This window comes from Colobus angolensis, unplaced genomic scaffold, assembly GCF_000951035.1.
Source record: "Colobus angolensis palliatus isolate OR3802 unplaced genomic scaffold, Cang.pa_1.0 Scaffold53, whole genome shotgun sequence".
In the NCBI taxonomy this organism is placed as follows: Eukaryota; Metazoa; Chordata; class Mammalia; order Primates; family Cercopithecidae; genus Colobus; species Colobus angolensis.
This window is the reverse complement of record NW_012118821.1, coordinates 10,267,146-10,283,978: the sequence shown is the minus strand read 5'-3', so window position 1 is coordinate 10,283,978 and position 16,833 is coordinate 10,267,146. Positions and strand designations below refer to the sequence as shown.

Sequence of the window (16,833 nt, the reverse complement as noted above, 5' to 3'; positions counted from 1 at the left end):
GCCTCCCAAAGTGCTGGGATTACAGGCTTGAACCACCACGCCCGGCCGAAAGTTTAAACATTCTAATTTCAATAATTGTTATCTTTCTTTTCTGCAGCTTATCATCACAGTAAAACTATTTTCCATAGTGTTCCTTAATTTTCACTGTCTTCTTTTTGGACCTTTCTTATTAAAGACCATAACCATAAAGCTCATTTCAGTGTGGTCATGGCCCATTCTCAGTAATGGTTAATGAATAGACAGATGGATGCATTGAGGCACAGAGATGTTAAGTGGCTTGCAGAAGTCACACACGTGTTTCCTCGCCATCTTTCAGACTATATTCCAGATCCGAATATTCATCACTTAGGCCTATTTTGAAAAGCACTTTGCTGAATACATGTGATTGCCCTCTGCTGGCGTTTCTCTGTTCTTTATCTCATTTATAATCAATGCGTGCTATTTGATTTTTTGATGATTGTTATCTACTTAGTATACATACTACAGATCAAATTCCAAATCCTATTAGAAGAGAACACAATATTAACAATAAGTTTACCTTACCCTGAGAGATGATGCAGCCACATGTGATATGATATAAAGGTGGTTTCTCTTGGGCTTCTTCCTCTTAGCACACTCGTAACCAGGCAGCTCTGGGTGATAGATTTTTCAAGTCCAGCTCCCTTGCCTCCTGTTGGGACAGCTCAGAGGCAGAGCGCAGGCTCCAGGGCCACGTGGAATCCAGTGGGAGGCCTATTCCCAGGGCCCAGGCCTGAGATGCACCTGTGCTCAGTTTCCCCTCCTCCCCACTGGCCAGAACCACTGGCTGGCTTACAGCTTCTCCCTTCAGGGTCTCCTTCTGGGGAACCCAACCTAAGCAACCTTCATTTGAGCTTGCTAAACTAAAGAAGTATTAAAGAGTATCTGAGCATTCAGGTTTTTCTTTTATTGGAGGAGGGGTTGGTGGTCTCTACTGTTTCATTCATTTTGGGATCGTTTCTAAAGGATTGCAGTGTAGCTATGGAAATCATGGTGTCGTCCACCTGTCTCCTCTGATAATTGTCTAGACATACATAGATAGAGCTCCACAGAGAAAACCAGCATGTATTTTATAGCTGACACCGTTAAATACTTCACAAGAAATAAAGGGATCTGTCATCACTTCTGCTGGGACATCTGCGACGCCTCCTTCAAGTGTGCCAAGTATGATTGCGTGCTCAGTTATGGCAAACAAACTCACTCAGCACTGATTGGATTCCAGGCTCCATGGTCCCCTTCTCGATGCGCATCTTGCACGCGGAGCTTCAGCAGTACCTGGGGAACCCACAGGAGTCGCTGGATAGACTGCACAGGGTGAAGACCGTCTGCAGCAAGGTAGGTGGCGCTGTCGTTTTTCCCCACCACGAGAAGAACACGCCCTCCACGCCCTCCCCACAGGACTGCCTGTGGTGTTCCCTGCCCATCCTGCCCTGTGCTCCATCGCTGCTTCTGCCTTCAGAAGGCTAGGTGACTCATTTGTGTGGACTGGTAGTCATGGCTCTTGCTGAAATATGCTTTAGGGATGGTAAGAGTTTCCAGCAGAGCTTAAGTCCTGTAATTCTTATTGCCTGGTACTATGAGAAGCCAAAAGGCAGAGACCTCTTTCTTGCCGAGGCTGCCGGCTACAACTTCAAGGTCAGTGTGCCAGACCACTCCTGTGTCCCACAAGTGCTCACACGCACCTGCCATGTGCAGACAGAGGTGGTGCTGGAGCAGTACTGAAAGCAATCATGGTTTAAGCTTTCAAATCAAAGTAAGTGGTACTGCATTATGGCAACTGTCACTCATGATCCTGACTGCAAAGGCAGAGTCAGAGTGTTTTTGGACTCATTCTTAGTTGTGAAGTCACAGATAATGTGGGAGCCACCAAAGCCAAAGCGGCACATTATTACACTAACTGACATTGGGAAGAAATGTGGGACTCAGAGACTCTGCTGTCTGCAGGCTGTTATAGATTATTCATCTCCGATGAGGAATGATCCTGCCTTTCTACCCACGTCCCAGTGGTCCTGTGTAGGTTCAATGACATAAGGTGTGCGGAAGTACTTTAAAACTACAACAAGAAGCAGTTATTAGGAGCCGCAGCATAGTATAATTTTTGGAAAAACTAAGATTCTTCTTGTCGAATTCCCCCTTTCACTTCCCAGCTGTTGTGATGGAAGTTTTGTGGAGTTCCAGAACCGTGGTGTTGTCAGTGTTCCTAGCGAGGAAGGAAGGGCCCTCCTTATCTGTGGAGAAAATCAGGCCTTTCTAGGCAGCTCGTTGCCCTGGGCTTTGCACCCACTTCCGTTTTTTTAATACCATAACTTAAAAGATAAAAAGAAAGATTGTTTGCTTTCTATACTATATATATAGTTTAGAAATTGTTGATGGAGAATCATGTTACCAACTGTTTTACATTTCAACACTTTTCTTGAATCTTAAAACGGGGTTTAATTTTATTTACGGAAATCGGAAGCACATGACTTGAAATTGGGAAATTCTAAATCAGTGACTTTCTAAACTGTACACAAATTTTTCATTATCCTCCATGTCACGTTGTAGGAAATCTTTATAGTACTGAGAAAGAAAATCCTGGGCCGTAGGGTGATTGTGGATGGAAAAGCCAAGTTAATTGAAGCAGTTTTGCAAGTCAGCTTTCCTGGTCCTAAAGTATTTCCTATTTCAGTATTATGCTTCTTAAATGCATACTACAGGCTGGGTGCAGGGGCTCATGCCTGTAATCCCAGCTACTCGGGAGGCTGAGGCATGAGAATCGCTTAAACCCAGGAGGCTGAGGTTGCAGTAAGCCGAGATCAAGCCACTGCACTCCAGTCTAGGCAACAGAGCAAGACTCTGTCTCAAAAAAGAAAAAAAAAAAAATTGCATACTACAGTGTAGCGATCAGGGGAGCCACTTAGCAGTAGCTGTGAAGCAGCAGGGACAGTGGAGCAGAGAGCAGGAGCTTCCCACACGGCTGCTCCAGGCACCGGCACCCACTCCACCTGACAGACTCCTTTGTCGCATTCATTATGAGCCAGCCACTGCTCCGAGTTCCAACATTAACTCATTTAATCCTTATCACAACCGTATGAAGGAGATGTTGTTATCCCAGTTTACAGATGGGGAAACTGAGGCATCCTAAGCCAACTTAGGATCACATGAGCTGAACCCAAGCCGCCTGGCTCTAGAGTCCGTGCTCTTCTTCATCACTCGCCTGCCTCCGTCACTGTCATGTGTCCCGTTTGAAGGGAGAAGGACCGAGAGTCCTCTCTTCACCCTGCACCAGCATTTCTGCTCCAAGGAAGGACAGTGCTGTCCAAGGTCAACTGACATCTGCTCAGAAGACCCCTGTGCTTCCCCCTGACTGATGCCTGGAGATGGGCTCGAGCCCATGCTCTGCTGGCTGGGCCCTCCTGAGACTCTTGCGGGGGCTTCCAGGCAACAGCAGTTGACAGCTGCGCATTGAGGGGTTGGGGAGAAACCGGAAGGATCAGTGCAGTCCCATCCTAGGAACATTTCTGTCAGGCTGACTGGGCTTGGGGCCACCATCAGTGAGAGAGCCACTCATGCTTCTCATTCCCTCCGCTAGTCCACAGTTCCACCTGCCTCTCAGCGTGTGAATACATCACCACACTTCAGGCATCTCTCAGGTTTAAAGATACGTATTTTTTCTATGGCATGATCCAAATATAAGCCAGCATTCCTTGTGGTACTTAATTGAGGAAATCGCAATTTGTTCTAATCCTGAAGAAAAAGAAGCAGTTGGATTTATGAAAAGATGTGTGTTGGTCTTCACCTTAAAGGATTTTCATGGCTAATTTCAATATGTAATTGCTATGTGTTCCTTTATGTGCTGACTTAAAATTTGACACCCTCTTGAGAGAGAGAGCTGCACTGTGGCACAGCTGGTGGATGCCTGGAGCACGAGAGAAAGACCCAGGGCGGGACCATGCAGTCAGCCTTGCCTCTCCGCCACCTTTGGCAGGAGAAGCAGCACCGTCGCCAACGTCCTCACTGACTTCCTTGCACGTTAGGGGCTCATGGCAGCATGTGGGCATTCTTAACCTTTCTGTGACTGGTTCAGTGTTGAACTGAAGCTTGTTCATTTGTTCATGTGGCAAATGTCCATTCAGCACCTACTGAGTACTGCACGCTGGCAGTTGGGGACTGAACAGAACACAGCCTTGCCCTCAGTGAGTTTACAGTTTGGTAGACAATGCTTATTTCACCTGTTCCTTTTAGTTTTGCAGCCATCACCAATACATCATGATCATCCAGAATTTAAACAGGGACAGTTTGTGTTCATGCTAGAATTTCTTTACTCAAGAAGTGTGTATTCGTCCATTTGGCATTGCCATAAAGGAGTACCCGAGGGTGAGTCATTTATAAAGAAAAGGTTTATTTTGGCTCACAGTTCTGCAGGCTGTACAAGAAGCACAGTGTCAGCATCTCAGCATCTGCTTCTGGTGAGGCCTCAGGAAGCTTTTTTTTTTTTTTTTTGAAACGGAGTCTCATTCTGTCACCCAGGCTGGAGTGCAGTGATGCTATTGGCTCACTGCAACCTCCACCTCCCAGGTTCAAGCAGTTCTCCTGCCTCGCCTCCGGAGTAGCTAGGATTACAGGCACCCACCACCACACCTGGCTAATTTTTGTATTTTTAGTAGAGACAGGGCTTAACCATGTTGGCCAGGCTGGCCTCGAATTCCTGACCTCAAGTGATCCACCTGCCTCGGCCTCCCAAAGTGCTGGGATGACAGGCATGAGCCACTGCTCCAGGCCAGGAAGCTTTTAATCCTAGTAGAAAGCAAAGGGGAAGCAAGTATGTCACACAGTGAGAAAGAGAGTGACAAGTGAACAGGAGGAGGAGGGAGGCACCAGAGTTTTTTTTAACAATCAGATCCCAAGGTAACTAATGGAGCCAGAACTCATTCGTTGCCATAGGGAGGGTACCAAGCCACCCATGAGGGTTCCACCCCCAGGACACAGACACCTCCCACCAGGCCCCACCTCCAACGCTGGGGCTTACATTTCAACATGAGAGTTGGAGGGGATGAATATCCAAACTCTACCATAGTGCAAAAATCTGAAAATACTAAAAGCCAGCCCTCCACTGTTCTGCCAGTGTTGATTTGGTGGATTAAAGTGAACAGCTTGGTGTGGCCTTCGATCCTCTCTGCTCTCCACTGGTGAATAAAGAGAGAGGTCAGCCCAGAGACTCTCCAGGGTCTCCAGCATGACTGTTCTGATTGTCCCAGACCTTTGCAACTCCAGGAAATCCTCAGGAAGTCTTAAACTAAGGATGTGTTAGCGAGACCTCTCCCGGTGTGGACTGCTCTTTGCTGCATTGTTTAAAGCATTCACCACACCTGCCCCAAACCACACGTGCACACACACAGCTCTGCTTGGGACACACGCTGTGTGTCCCAGCACTGAGGTGCTGTCCCGTGTTAACGCTGCATGGATGTGTGCTGAATGCATTATGTTGATTACCTACTAATGCCCACAGCAGCTGCAGGTGATTTCACTATCCTCGGTTCCCAGATGAGGAAAGTGGCCTTAGGGAGGTGAAGCATCCACCAGACAACTGCAGTGAGGCAGTGAGAGGGCCTGGCTGAGCCCCACCACACAGCTCCAGAAGCCTCGTCCTTGACCACCAGTCTGCGGTTCTCTGTGAATTAGACCATCAGGACTGGGGTTTTTTCCTCCAAATACAGACTTTTCTCTGATGCCTTGTAAAGCAGGGGCTTTAAAGTTTGGTGTTAAGCGTCACTTGAACAGTTCCAGAAATTTTAGCAATCCCGACCGCACTTGCTCCTGCCAAAAATTGTTCTCAGTAGGTTCAGGGAACTGTGAACTCTTCCAGTGGGTGAGGAGAGTCAAGCAGAGTGAAAAGAAATGAGTCTAGAATGTTAAACATTATTTCCTTTGGTGCCATTTTCCATTAGTTCCTCCTCCCGCAGCTTACCCTCCTTGGTCTGGCCTCTGGCCCTGGTCTTCAGCTCCGCCTCAGGCTGCTAAGGGAAGCCGTGTGGGGAAGCCGCCACCGCCATTCTGCATGAGAATTTCCAGTCACCAGTCCTGAGCGGGCCGTGCCCAGGCCGAGCCCTGGAGTCCTGGGTGACCCCTCCTCTCAGGTCTTCTGGGAGGCTTGAGCAGGCGGAGGCCAGTGCTGGGGCTGCAGTGGTGGCTGTTGGCTGGCCCGGAGCCTTGACGCTGATCTGAGATGCTTAATTCAAGGACGTTCTACAAGACGAGATAGTTGTTTCTAGAAAGAAAGCAGGTATTTGGTTCATATTCCCCAAAGATCTCTGTCCCATTTGTTTTCACTGCTTGCATGGCATCTGTTGTTGATCTTCAAAGCAGGTTTTCGAGGCTGGAGGTCAGGAATGACTGTAGAATCAAATGCCTCAGAAGAGGGTAAACAGTAGCGCAAGAACCAAGCAAGGATGGCGGAAGGTTTTCATCCCATAGTGATCAAGTCAGCGCAGAGCATTCAGGTTGCTCAGAAAATGAACGTGCTGCCGTTTGTACAGATGTGTGCTGAGCCCTGCTGTCTGATAATTACCACTCCAGCAGAAGTCAAGTCTTCTCAGGTTCAGTTCCCAGCATGATTTCCCACAGGAAAAGAAGCCGCCCTCGGTGACAGCAGAGTGAGGTGCGGGAGGGCTCGGGAGCCGCTGGAGTGACAGGCAGCACAGTGCCTGCCTCCAATCACTCAGACCAGGCCTCATGCAGGTTGGAGCTTGACATTCAGCTCTCAGGGGAGAGGTGAGAACAGACCCATCCCAGTCACCTGCAGGCTGCCGCTCACGAGAGTCGCGTGGTTTGAGACGCGGTAGCTGCCGAAGTAGCAAAGGAAGGGGGTGGTCGGGGTGCCGGCTGTCGAGTGTGCGTGGCCTCATGTGGGGAAGTGCTCGTGACATCACGTTCATTTCAAAGCCAGAACTGTAATTACAATGTGACCGTGATGAAATCAGTGATACTTATTGGAGGAAGAATGCCCCAGTGTGTTCGTGGCATAAACGATGTGATGAAAGGCCGTTTAATTCCTCTTTTCTTACCCACGTCTCACTCAACGCGTGTATTCATTTTATCATGTCATAAGACCTTTTGCCATAGAAAGAATGAAGACCATGGGGCAGGAGCGAAAATAAAGGAAGCCCAGAGAACAGCCGGTTCCGCGAGGGCAGAGGGGTGCCGGGAGCACGCTCTGGGCCGAGGCTCCTGGTAAGGGAGCGAACAGAGCGGGAAGCTGAACCCCCACGGATTCTCAGGGGGCCGACTTCTCCTGTGTTGAAGATTCACCAAAGACTGATTCGAGTCTGTGTTGAGCATGTGTGTTTCAGATTAGAACAGTGTTGAGAATTTTTATATGGTGCCCAGTTTTAGTAGGACATCACTTAGGATCTTTATAAATGAGTTCAGGGTACTTCGTTTTATCTGTTGTCTTTGAGCCACTGAGTGAATTAGTAAATGTTTGGTGCAAATGTGATTGCATCAGTGAAGAAGAAAATATACCACGATTTAAAATAATTTTCCCATGCTACCGTGGCTTGGAAAGATCAATGCCGCTGTCCTCTGACCCTGCTCCTCCCATGCGCCCTGCAGGCCGTCTCCCTCTTGGTCTCGACTCGAGAGAGCTTCACAGACCATTTGGGAAAGAGCCAAGGAAACACATTTCTACAAGCCATTTGCATAAGTAGACATAATCCATACGGAATGATGTACAGTTCGATTGTAGTTGCATTCGTCACTGACCTGCATCCGCCCGCACAGTCTTGAGTTCAGCTCCATCCTTCCCTGCAGTTCCGCAGCCTCCAGATTCTCCAGCTCAGCTTGGCTGAGAGTTCCACGTTCATAGAAGTGCTTCTTTACAGACTCACTCCCAGCTGGAGGAGGCAGAGGATAAGGTACATTTTCGTGCACTCTGGAAAAGAAACGTATTCAACAATGTCGATGTAGCTTTTGCTTCTCTATTGATAGTTGCTAATATGGTAGTGAGAGCTTTGTTTGTAGGAAGAGTTAGTATCGTTTCTAAAAGGGGTTTTTGACAGATGGACATCTTCGGTTTTGCTGTCTTATTTGTAAGCAAAGTTAGAAACATAAACGAGAAGAGGCGTGGCTGGCGTCTAACACTGTCAGGGCCAGCTCTCAGGGTCTGGCCACCCGCACACTGACAGTGGCCAGTTGCTGCCATCACCGTGCCTGACCAGAAGGCTTGGTTGCCCTGCTTTTCTGCTGCTCCCGCAGAGAACAAATTGATTATGGCTAAATCAGATGAGATGGGAATGATTGGCAGGTAGGGAGAAGAAAGGAAAGGCCGAGTGAGGATGGCCGTCCATCGAGGCCACGTCGCTGCTCTTTTCCATGGAAGCCCATGCTCGTGGAACCCCGTGTGTGCTCAGAATGTCAGAATGTGCAAGCAGGGGAAACAGAGGGAGCAGAGCAGCGCTGGGCATCAGGGCGTTCCAGAGGAATGTCTTGACCCAGCTGGCAGTGGAAATTCACACCTTCAGAAACCTCTAGAGTTCATCGTGGCCAGTCCCGGGACATGGACTTAGGAATGGCCAGCCCTGCCACCCAGCCATGGCAGTGCGATTCAAAACCAGATGCACCAAATGTGAACTCCAAGGCCAGAGCACTTGCCAGTGACCCAGTCCTGAAGCGAGCATGATAGCCCAGAGGAGAGGCCTTTGATGTGAGATGATTCTTAAATTGTGCACTCTTTACCTTGCTTTTCTTGGCACTATATATTCTGTCAATCTGTGATCTGAATAGAAAGAAGAAAATGCATTTTCAAGGTGTGAGGGGCCCAGAGGACACTGTCCCAAAAGCAGTGGTTGTGAGAGTGGCTTTGGAGTCAGGCTGACAGTCTGGAAACTTCCAGGTCCACTCTGAAGTGCCGGCCGCATGACCAGTTGTCCAGCCTGTGTCTGCCTTGGCCTCCTTTGTGCAAGTGAGGAACATTGCTGATCCCCCCAGGGTGGCAAGGGGGCACATGTAAGTGACCCCGCATGGGGTGCCTGGCACGTGGTCGGTGTTTCATGATTCTTTTGAGAGCTTTGGAGCAGCTCCAAGAAACCTCTTTCACTTTGAAGAGGTCCCCTCGGAAGCTGTGGTGGGACTGGAAGGTCGCAGGACTTCCCAAAGTCTAAGTCTCTCCGGAACAGACCTGCTCCAACCTTTAGTCTCCACTCAAAAGGGTCCACTTAGTAAGTTCTCGGGTCCTTGGCTTAGTGTCAGCTTCCCAGTAGTTTGTACACTAGATGCCTTGGGAATAAAGCCAGTTCCCGAAACCTACCCTGCGCTCACACACGACCCGTGACAGCTACCAAAGGGACAGGCACAAAGGCTCCTTCCTCAAGGCCCCCTACAGACAGCACTTTCCACGCTGAAGGTGTCCGTGACCCAGCCAGAAAACCTGCTTCACCGCCTCCTGGATAACTGCATAGGATGAGAACACAGATTTGGGTCTCTTTAAATATGAATAGGTTACAGATTGCCTTTTTAAATATTGCTTGAGATCAAGTGGTGGTGGTTATATATGGAGTCAAGCAGCTGGGATATTCATTCGAGGCATATAATTTTCTTCGTTCTTGGGACAAAACACAAGCAGGTTTTTAATTTTGAATAATTGGTCTTCCCTCCCGTACCGTGGGCAGGTGTTGATGGTTCCCCACCTTGTTAGCCTGAAGCCTGTTCATCCCTGGACCGGCCACGACATGCCCAGTGCAGTACCCCCCATGGTGGGGCTGGCAGCAGCCCCTCCACACTGCACAGAACAGTCCGAGTCTGGAATCGTCTCTTCAGCCGCACAGCTGTTGATGTGTTATTTTCTCCAAACTCCTCTTCCATGCATTTCCAAGCAGCATCTTCTCATGATTACAGTTGCTTTCAGAGATGAGCTCATGCTAAGATACCCAATGAAGAACCCAATTCAGAATTTTCTTTTTTTTTTTTTTTTTTGAGACAGGGGGTCTTGTTCTGTCACCCAGACTGGAGTACAGTGGCGTGAACATGGCTCACTGCAGCCTTGACCTCCCTGGTTCAAGCAATTCTTCTGCCTTGCCCTCCTAAGTAGCTGGGACTACAGGCATGCACCACCATGCCTGGCTAATTTTTAAACTGTTTGTAGAGATAGGGTCTCACTATGTTGCTCAGGCTGGTCTTGAACTCCTGGACTCAAGCAGTTCTCCCACCTCAGCTTCCCAAAGTGCTACGACTGACTATAAGCCTGAGCCACCATGTCCAAATTTTCAAATTAAATTTTCAAATTAAAGCTAAACCTCCAGCGTGTTTCAGTAGAATGGCCTCAATGCACTACTCCCCAGCAAAGGCTTCAGTTAAAGGTGCGGGGTGACGTCGACTGACCTGTGTGTTAGCCATCAGTTGCTGCCTAACAGATTATCTGCAACTCTATGGGCTAAAACCACAGGGATGTATGACCTCACTATTTCTGTAGGTCTTGAGTCCAGCATAGCTTCTGGGTCGCACTGGCTCAGGTCTGTCCTGAGGTTGCAGTTAGGATACTGACTGTGCTGTCTCACCTGAGGGCTCAGCTGGGACTGGAGAACTGGGCTCCTGGAGGCTCTGTCATACACCTGCCGAGTTCTGCTGCTATGGGTGAGAGGCTGGTTCCTGGCCCCATGGTTCTTTCTGTAGGGCTTCTCGTGCATCTCACAGCATGGCAGCTGGCTCCCTGCAGAGAGGGAGGGAGGAGGAGGAAGCCACAGCGCCTTGCAGGCCGGGTCTCAGAGGTCTCCCTGTCCCCTCCACCTGGTTGTTTGTTGGACAAGTCACTAAGTCCAGCCCACACGCCAGGGATGGGAATGAGGCTGCCTTTTAAGGAGTGCTCAGGAATGCATGGCCGCGTTTAAACTGCCACACTGTGGCCAGTCGACTGGGTCTGTTCCACTTCAGGATGCACAGGCCTCTCCTGGCCCTGCAGGACAGGCTCACCTGCCTCCACCCCAGGCCGTCCTGGTGTTTGTGAACTGCACTTCACCCTGCCAGCATGCGGCTCGTACCGGGAGGCCCATGGGCTCCGGGAGGACTTCCCTTCAACTGCCAGGCACCTTGAAACTGCCCAGCAGCCAAACCTCGGAGCTGTGGAAGCTCCTGGATGTTCAAAGACCCACTTAATATTTAATAGTCAGTGCAGCATTAATTTCATTGCTCCCCAATCCCACATATCGAAACCTTTCACAGTTTAGTACCGGGATGATGGTGAAAGAGAAACCGCAGGGAAAATCCAAGGCAGTGGGATTGTTTAGTTTCTGGTTGCTTCTCCTTTTATTTGTAATTAATATGCATTCAGCATCTTTAAAGCTTACAAAATGCTTCAAGCACATTCTCATTGGAGTTCCGTGATTTGTAAAACAGGCATGTGAAAAAATTGGAAGCTAAGGAAATAGGAATTCAGAGAAGGTACACTGAAAGTCAGCCTGAACTTGAACCCACGCCTTCTGGCACCAAACATCCCTGAGTTCTCGTCACTGCAGCACTTTGCTCTGTGTGTGGAAAGCGTGAAGGGCCCCTGCAAATGGGCATGATGCTGCCTCCTCCACAGGCTTATTTTTGTGAAATCAAACAGAATACTGTTTGTGCTTAAAAACCATCCTGCGCCCCCATCTGTAAACTACATCGTCCCTGGTACTTCCCAGCAGGCGCTAAGCACCGCCCACACTGCCGGCGCCCGACCAGACAGCTCCACTGAGCTCCTGACCCAGCTTCAACCCGCCGCCGCCGGAAGCAGCTCCCAGGGAATGTGCAGAAAGGTGCCTCCAACACCCGGCCCTTTCTGCCCCTTGGCCCCTGTGGTCACTCTCCCCTCCACAGTCCTGCCCCCGCAGTTGGTCGCTTACTGCCCTGTGCATCTTTCTGAAGCACCTGCGCTGTTGCCTCATCGCTGTCCTCTACCTCCTACGCCCTGGCCTGGGCCCTCAGCGGCTTCCAGCAGGGAGGATGTGGGTGCAGTGATTCGGCACAAGTGCTTCAAATCATGCCCCTACTCCTCACAGCCTCTTCTCAAACGAACCGGGTGTGGCGTGCTGGGCCCTTATTCTTCTGGGACACAAACACAGGACTGCTGATTGGTCTCTCACATAGACCCTGGAGTCTGGTCCTTTCGTCTGGGGCAAAAGGAACCAAGGAGGAAATTCCAGCCGCACCACATTTGCAAACGACACACTGTCGGGCTTTTTTTGCAATAACTGCATTTCCTAAGTAATTCAGGCTTTGGATTGAGAACGTGTCTGTCACTTTCCTTTATAGAAATAACCTTTTGTAAATCAATGTACTGTTACTTTATAAAGCCAGACAACTGTCTCTAGATAGACAGCAATAAAAGCTACCGACTGTGAACTGCTGTTTCTGTTCCGTTCACTCATGGATGCTCTTCTGCATCACACTGGGACCTATTAATTGACATTAAATGACACACCCTACAAATGAAACAATAGTCACCGAGGGTCGGAGGGTCGTGTCTGATGTGCCTATGCTCGTGTCAACAATAGGTGCCGTCTCCAGCTGTCCCTTTCTCGGGTGAAGCAGCTCGGTGACCCAGATCCCTGCAGGCACTTGGCATCGTTCTGCGCGTCCCTCTGCCCCAGCCAGGAGAGTGCTTTTTGCAGAGGGAGGGGTGTAGCCTGCCTGGCGTCTCCGTGTCCTACCCATGTGCCTTTTCAGCTGGGTGGGTGAGTCTGGAGGGGTGTAGCCTGCCTGGTGTCTCCATCTCCTACCCCTGCGCCTTCCCAACTGGGTAGGTGGGTCTGGAGGGGTGTACCTGCCTGGTGTCTATCTCCTACCCCTGTGCCTTCCAGCTGGGTGGGTGGGTCTGGAGGGGTGTAGCCTGCCTGGTGTCTATCTCCTACCCATGTGCCTTCCAGCTGGGTGGGTGGGTCTGGAGGGGTGTAGCCTGCCTGATGTCTCCATCTCCTACCCCTGCACCTTCCCAACTGGGTAGGTGGGTCTGGGCTGAAGCAGCTGCTGCAGGTGGAGCGCCCGTCACTCACGTGCTCTGCTTTTGATGCCTCTGCTACAATGGAGCTTCTGTTTCTGCCTGCATTTATGCATCACTGGGGTGGGAAACTCCTTTTCCTTCTTTCTAGACCTTTCTCTTCCTGCTGCCCTTCTGAAGGACCTCATTCCCCCTTCTCCCCTCATTAGCCATGACGGTCCACAGGGAGCGTCGGCCCCAGCGCAGCTTGTGCTGAGACCACCGTGGCCCTGAGGTGCAGGTCCTCTCTCCGGCCTTGCACGCTCACTACAGAGTCCTGCGGCGTTTCTGCAGAGTTTTCTTCTCCACTCAGCACGTAGAGAGATCACCCATGGCATGGAGAGATTGCCCAGGCCCACAGAGACCTCGCTGCGTGGAGGGTTTGCCCAGGCCCGTAAAGCCCCCACCACGTGGAGAGGTCACCCAGGCCCGTAGCGCCCCCACAGTGTGGGGAGGCACAGAACAAGCGCAGGAGTCCACTGACCTGGTGCGTCACACCCCGGAGACCACCAGTGGGCGTGTTCAAGGCTCCACTGACCAGGGCGCTGCCAGGTCTGGCTCGGGCAGTGGCTTTGCCTCTGTGATGGGTGTGCCGCTCCTGTGCTCCCTCTACGCTAGCCTGAGGGAAGTCAGTGTCCTTTTTTTAGTAAATTTTAATTTTTGTGGATACATAGTACGTGTTTATGGGTTATAGGAGATATTTTGATACAGGCAGGCAGTGCGTAATCACATCGGGTAAATGGAGTATCCATCCCCTCAAGCATTGATCCTTTTTGTTGCAACAAACCAATTATACTCCCTCAGTTATTTTTTTAATGTACACTATAGTCACCCTTGTACTAGCAAATACTAGGTCTTATTCATTCTAATTTTTTTTTGTACCCGTTACCATCCCCACTCCATCCCCCACGACTGTTCCCAGCCTCTGGTAACCATCCTCCTGCTCTCCATCTCCATGAGTTCAGTTGTTTAATGTTTAGCTCCCACAGAAAAGTGAGAACACACAATGTTTGTCTTTCTGTGCCTGGCGAATGTCACTTACACAGTGACCTCCAGTTCCATCCATGCTGTTGCAGATGACAGGATCCCATTCTTTTTTGTGGCCGAATCGTACTCCATTGTGTATATGTGGCAAGTCCTTTCTCCCCTCGTCTGCTGATGGACACTTCGGCTGCTTCCAAGTCTTGGCTGTTGTGAACAGTGCTGCAGCGCGCACGGCTGTGCAGACATCTCTGATAGACTGATTTCCTCTCTTCTCTTTGGGGTGTGTATCTAGGCGTGCGTTACTGGGTTGTATGGTAGCTCTATTTTTTGGTTTTTTGTGGAAACCCCGAACTGTTCTCCGTAGTGGTTGCACTGATTTGCATTCCCGCCAACTGTGCACAAGGGTGAGGGAAGTTAATTTCATAGGAACACCAAGCCTTCCCTTTTTGTCACTTTCTGTTCTTATGATCATTCCTGAGAAGACAGATCCACTGAAGAAGGTCGCTTTACCGAGTTTAAACTGGCTAGAGTCTTTTCAAGATTACCATTTTGAACCCAACGTTGTCCTCTGAGTCATCGAGGTAGCCCAAGATAACGGTTAAGAGGAAAAATTCTTTGTGTCGACAGCAAGCTGTTCTCCAGTTTGTGTTAAGTAATGGCCCCTGCAGGTGAGGAGACGAGACGCCGCTTTCGTCCTCAGCGTGTGTAGACCGGGGAGTCCGACAAACAGAAATCCTCACCTCCTGGGGCGGGTCATGTGGGGAGTGTTAACTGGCAAGATGATCTAAATTCTCTACCCAGATCACAGCAGCAACAGCAGCTTTGCTTTGAGAAAACAAAACACAAAGGAAGTGCCCAAAAGTTACAAACCAAGCAATAAAAACTGTGGAAAGTGACCTGTTACACAAAATGTATTTGGTGCATTAAAAAGGCCACTAGCACAGTGCCCTGTGGGAATGAGACTGACATTTTCACAGAAGGTCATCACCACTCTCACGTGACATACTCGATGCTTTGTTTTAAAGACAGGGTCTCACTCTGTCACCCAGGCTGGAGTGCAGTGGTGCAATCACTGGTCACTGCGGCCTTGAAGCCTTGACCTCCCAGGCTCAAGTGATCCTCCCACCTCAGCCTCCCAGGTAGCTGGAACCACAGGTGCACACCACCATGCCCAGCTAATTTTTTGTATTTCTGTAGAGGTGGGGTTTTGCCATGTTGCCCGAGCTGGTCTCAAATGATCCCCCTGCCTCGGCCTCCCAGAATGTTGGGATGACAGGTTTGAGCCATCACTCAATCCCAAAAGTGTTGGGATTACAGGGTTGATGCTTTTCTTAAAAAACATATTCCCTATGTATGATGTCTGCAGATACTTCAAGAACATGATAAACACCACTTTCACCATCAGCTGGGAGCAGAGTCCCTGCCTGTTCATTGTCACCCCACGCCATAGGGACTGGTGATGTTTACAGTGTGTCCCTGTGGGTGAACTGGGTAAGGAAAAGATGGTGCCCATACACCGTGGAATACTACGCAGTCATAAAAAAAGAACCAGATCATGTCCTTTGTAGCAACGTGGATGCAGCTGGAGGCCATTATCCTAAGTGAATTAACACAGAAACAGAAAAGCAAATAGTGAATGTTTTCAGTTGTAAGTAGGAGCTAAACATTGGATTCACATGGACCTACAGAAGCAAAAAATAGACACCAGGGACTACCAGTCGCGGGAGGGTGGGATGGGAGGAAAGGCTGAAAAACAATCTGTTGGGTCCCACACTGACTACCTGGTGATGGCTTCAATCACACCCCCAACCTCAGCGTCACCCAGTATGCCCAGGTAACCTGCACACGTACCGCCTGAATCTAAAATGAAGTTGCAATTTAAAATAAAATATCAAATGTTTTAATATTTTTTAAAAATATGTGTGAACATCCCTTGACAAATTGTTTTCATCCAGAGAAATTTGCTGTACTGAGAATATATTATAACAAAGTCTCAGACAAAAATTGGTTCTCATGATTTTGTCCTTCTCATTTGGAATGATTGCAGATCCTGGTCAATTTGGAGCAAGGCTTAGCAGAAGACGGGGCCACGAGCAGCGTGACTCAGGAGGGCAGACAAGGTGGGTCGGCCGGACTTTGCTGACGAGATGCTTCTCGGACGTCACTGAGAGACTGAGTCCAAAGCCTCTCGCTTCCTCTTGTTCTCCTTTCCTTTTCGTGGTCAGCACTGCACACATCCATTCGTGCATTTGCCACTCACTCCTTTCTTGGGGAAGCCAGGCACATCACTGGGTGATGCTGTGGGTGCACCGTGCAGCCTCAGACCCGAACCCTGCACACGGGGAGAAGACTCGCCTTCACCACAAAAGCACACGGCCCGGAACCTGGCACGCCGAGTGGTGGTCTGAGTGGGTGTGAGGAAGGAGCCCAGCCCAGCTGAAGGGGCCCAGAGAGGCCTCCGCGTCAGGGACAGAGGCTCGGGAGGGTGCTTCAGAAGGAGCAGGAGTGGAAGATGGGCGCTGCCCAGAGCCTGGGGACAGGCTGAGGGGGCTGGGCGGTTTCCCTGAAGCAGTGGAAAGCCCCTGGGGTACTGGGTGGGTTGACATGAACCGATCCGCACAGTGAGGCCATGACATGAGCCGATCCGCACAGTGAGGCCGTGCCAGCTGCGTCTTGGGGAGTGCGTTAGCCAGGAGCGAGCTTCCGATCATGCTTGGAAACCCCGCCTGAGTGCTCCCTCCCGGGCAGCCCCGCCGAGCCTCACTCCCTCACTGCTTGTGGCAGCGTCTCCCCACAGGCCTGGTTGCCTGGTCATCTCCTCCTTCCCATAGCTTCTGTCCTACTCGGTGTGC

The 16,833-nt window shown here is 50.1% G+C and overlaps 1 protein-coding gene across 1 annotated transcript in view; it reads left to right on the top strand.

The window, feature by feature from the left end:
• LOC105525359 (trafficking protein particle complex subunit 12) overlaps nt 1-16,833 on the top strand; it is a 101,595-nt gene that overhangs the window by 63,689 nt on the left and 21,073 nt on the right. The window contains exons 5-6 of the mRNA XM_011960955.1: nt 1,241-1,353; nt 16,029-16,101. Coding sequence (XP_011816345.1) covers nt 1,241-1,353; nt 16,029-16,101 — 186 coding nt within the window. The remainder of the gene's footprint in view (nt 1-1,240; nt 1,354-16,028; nt 16,102-16,833) is intronic.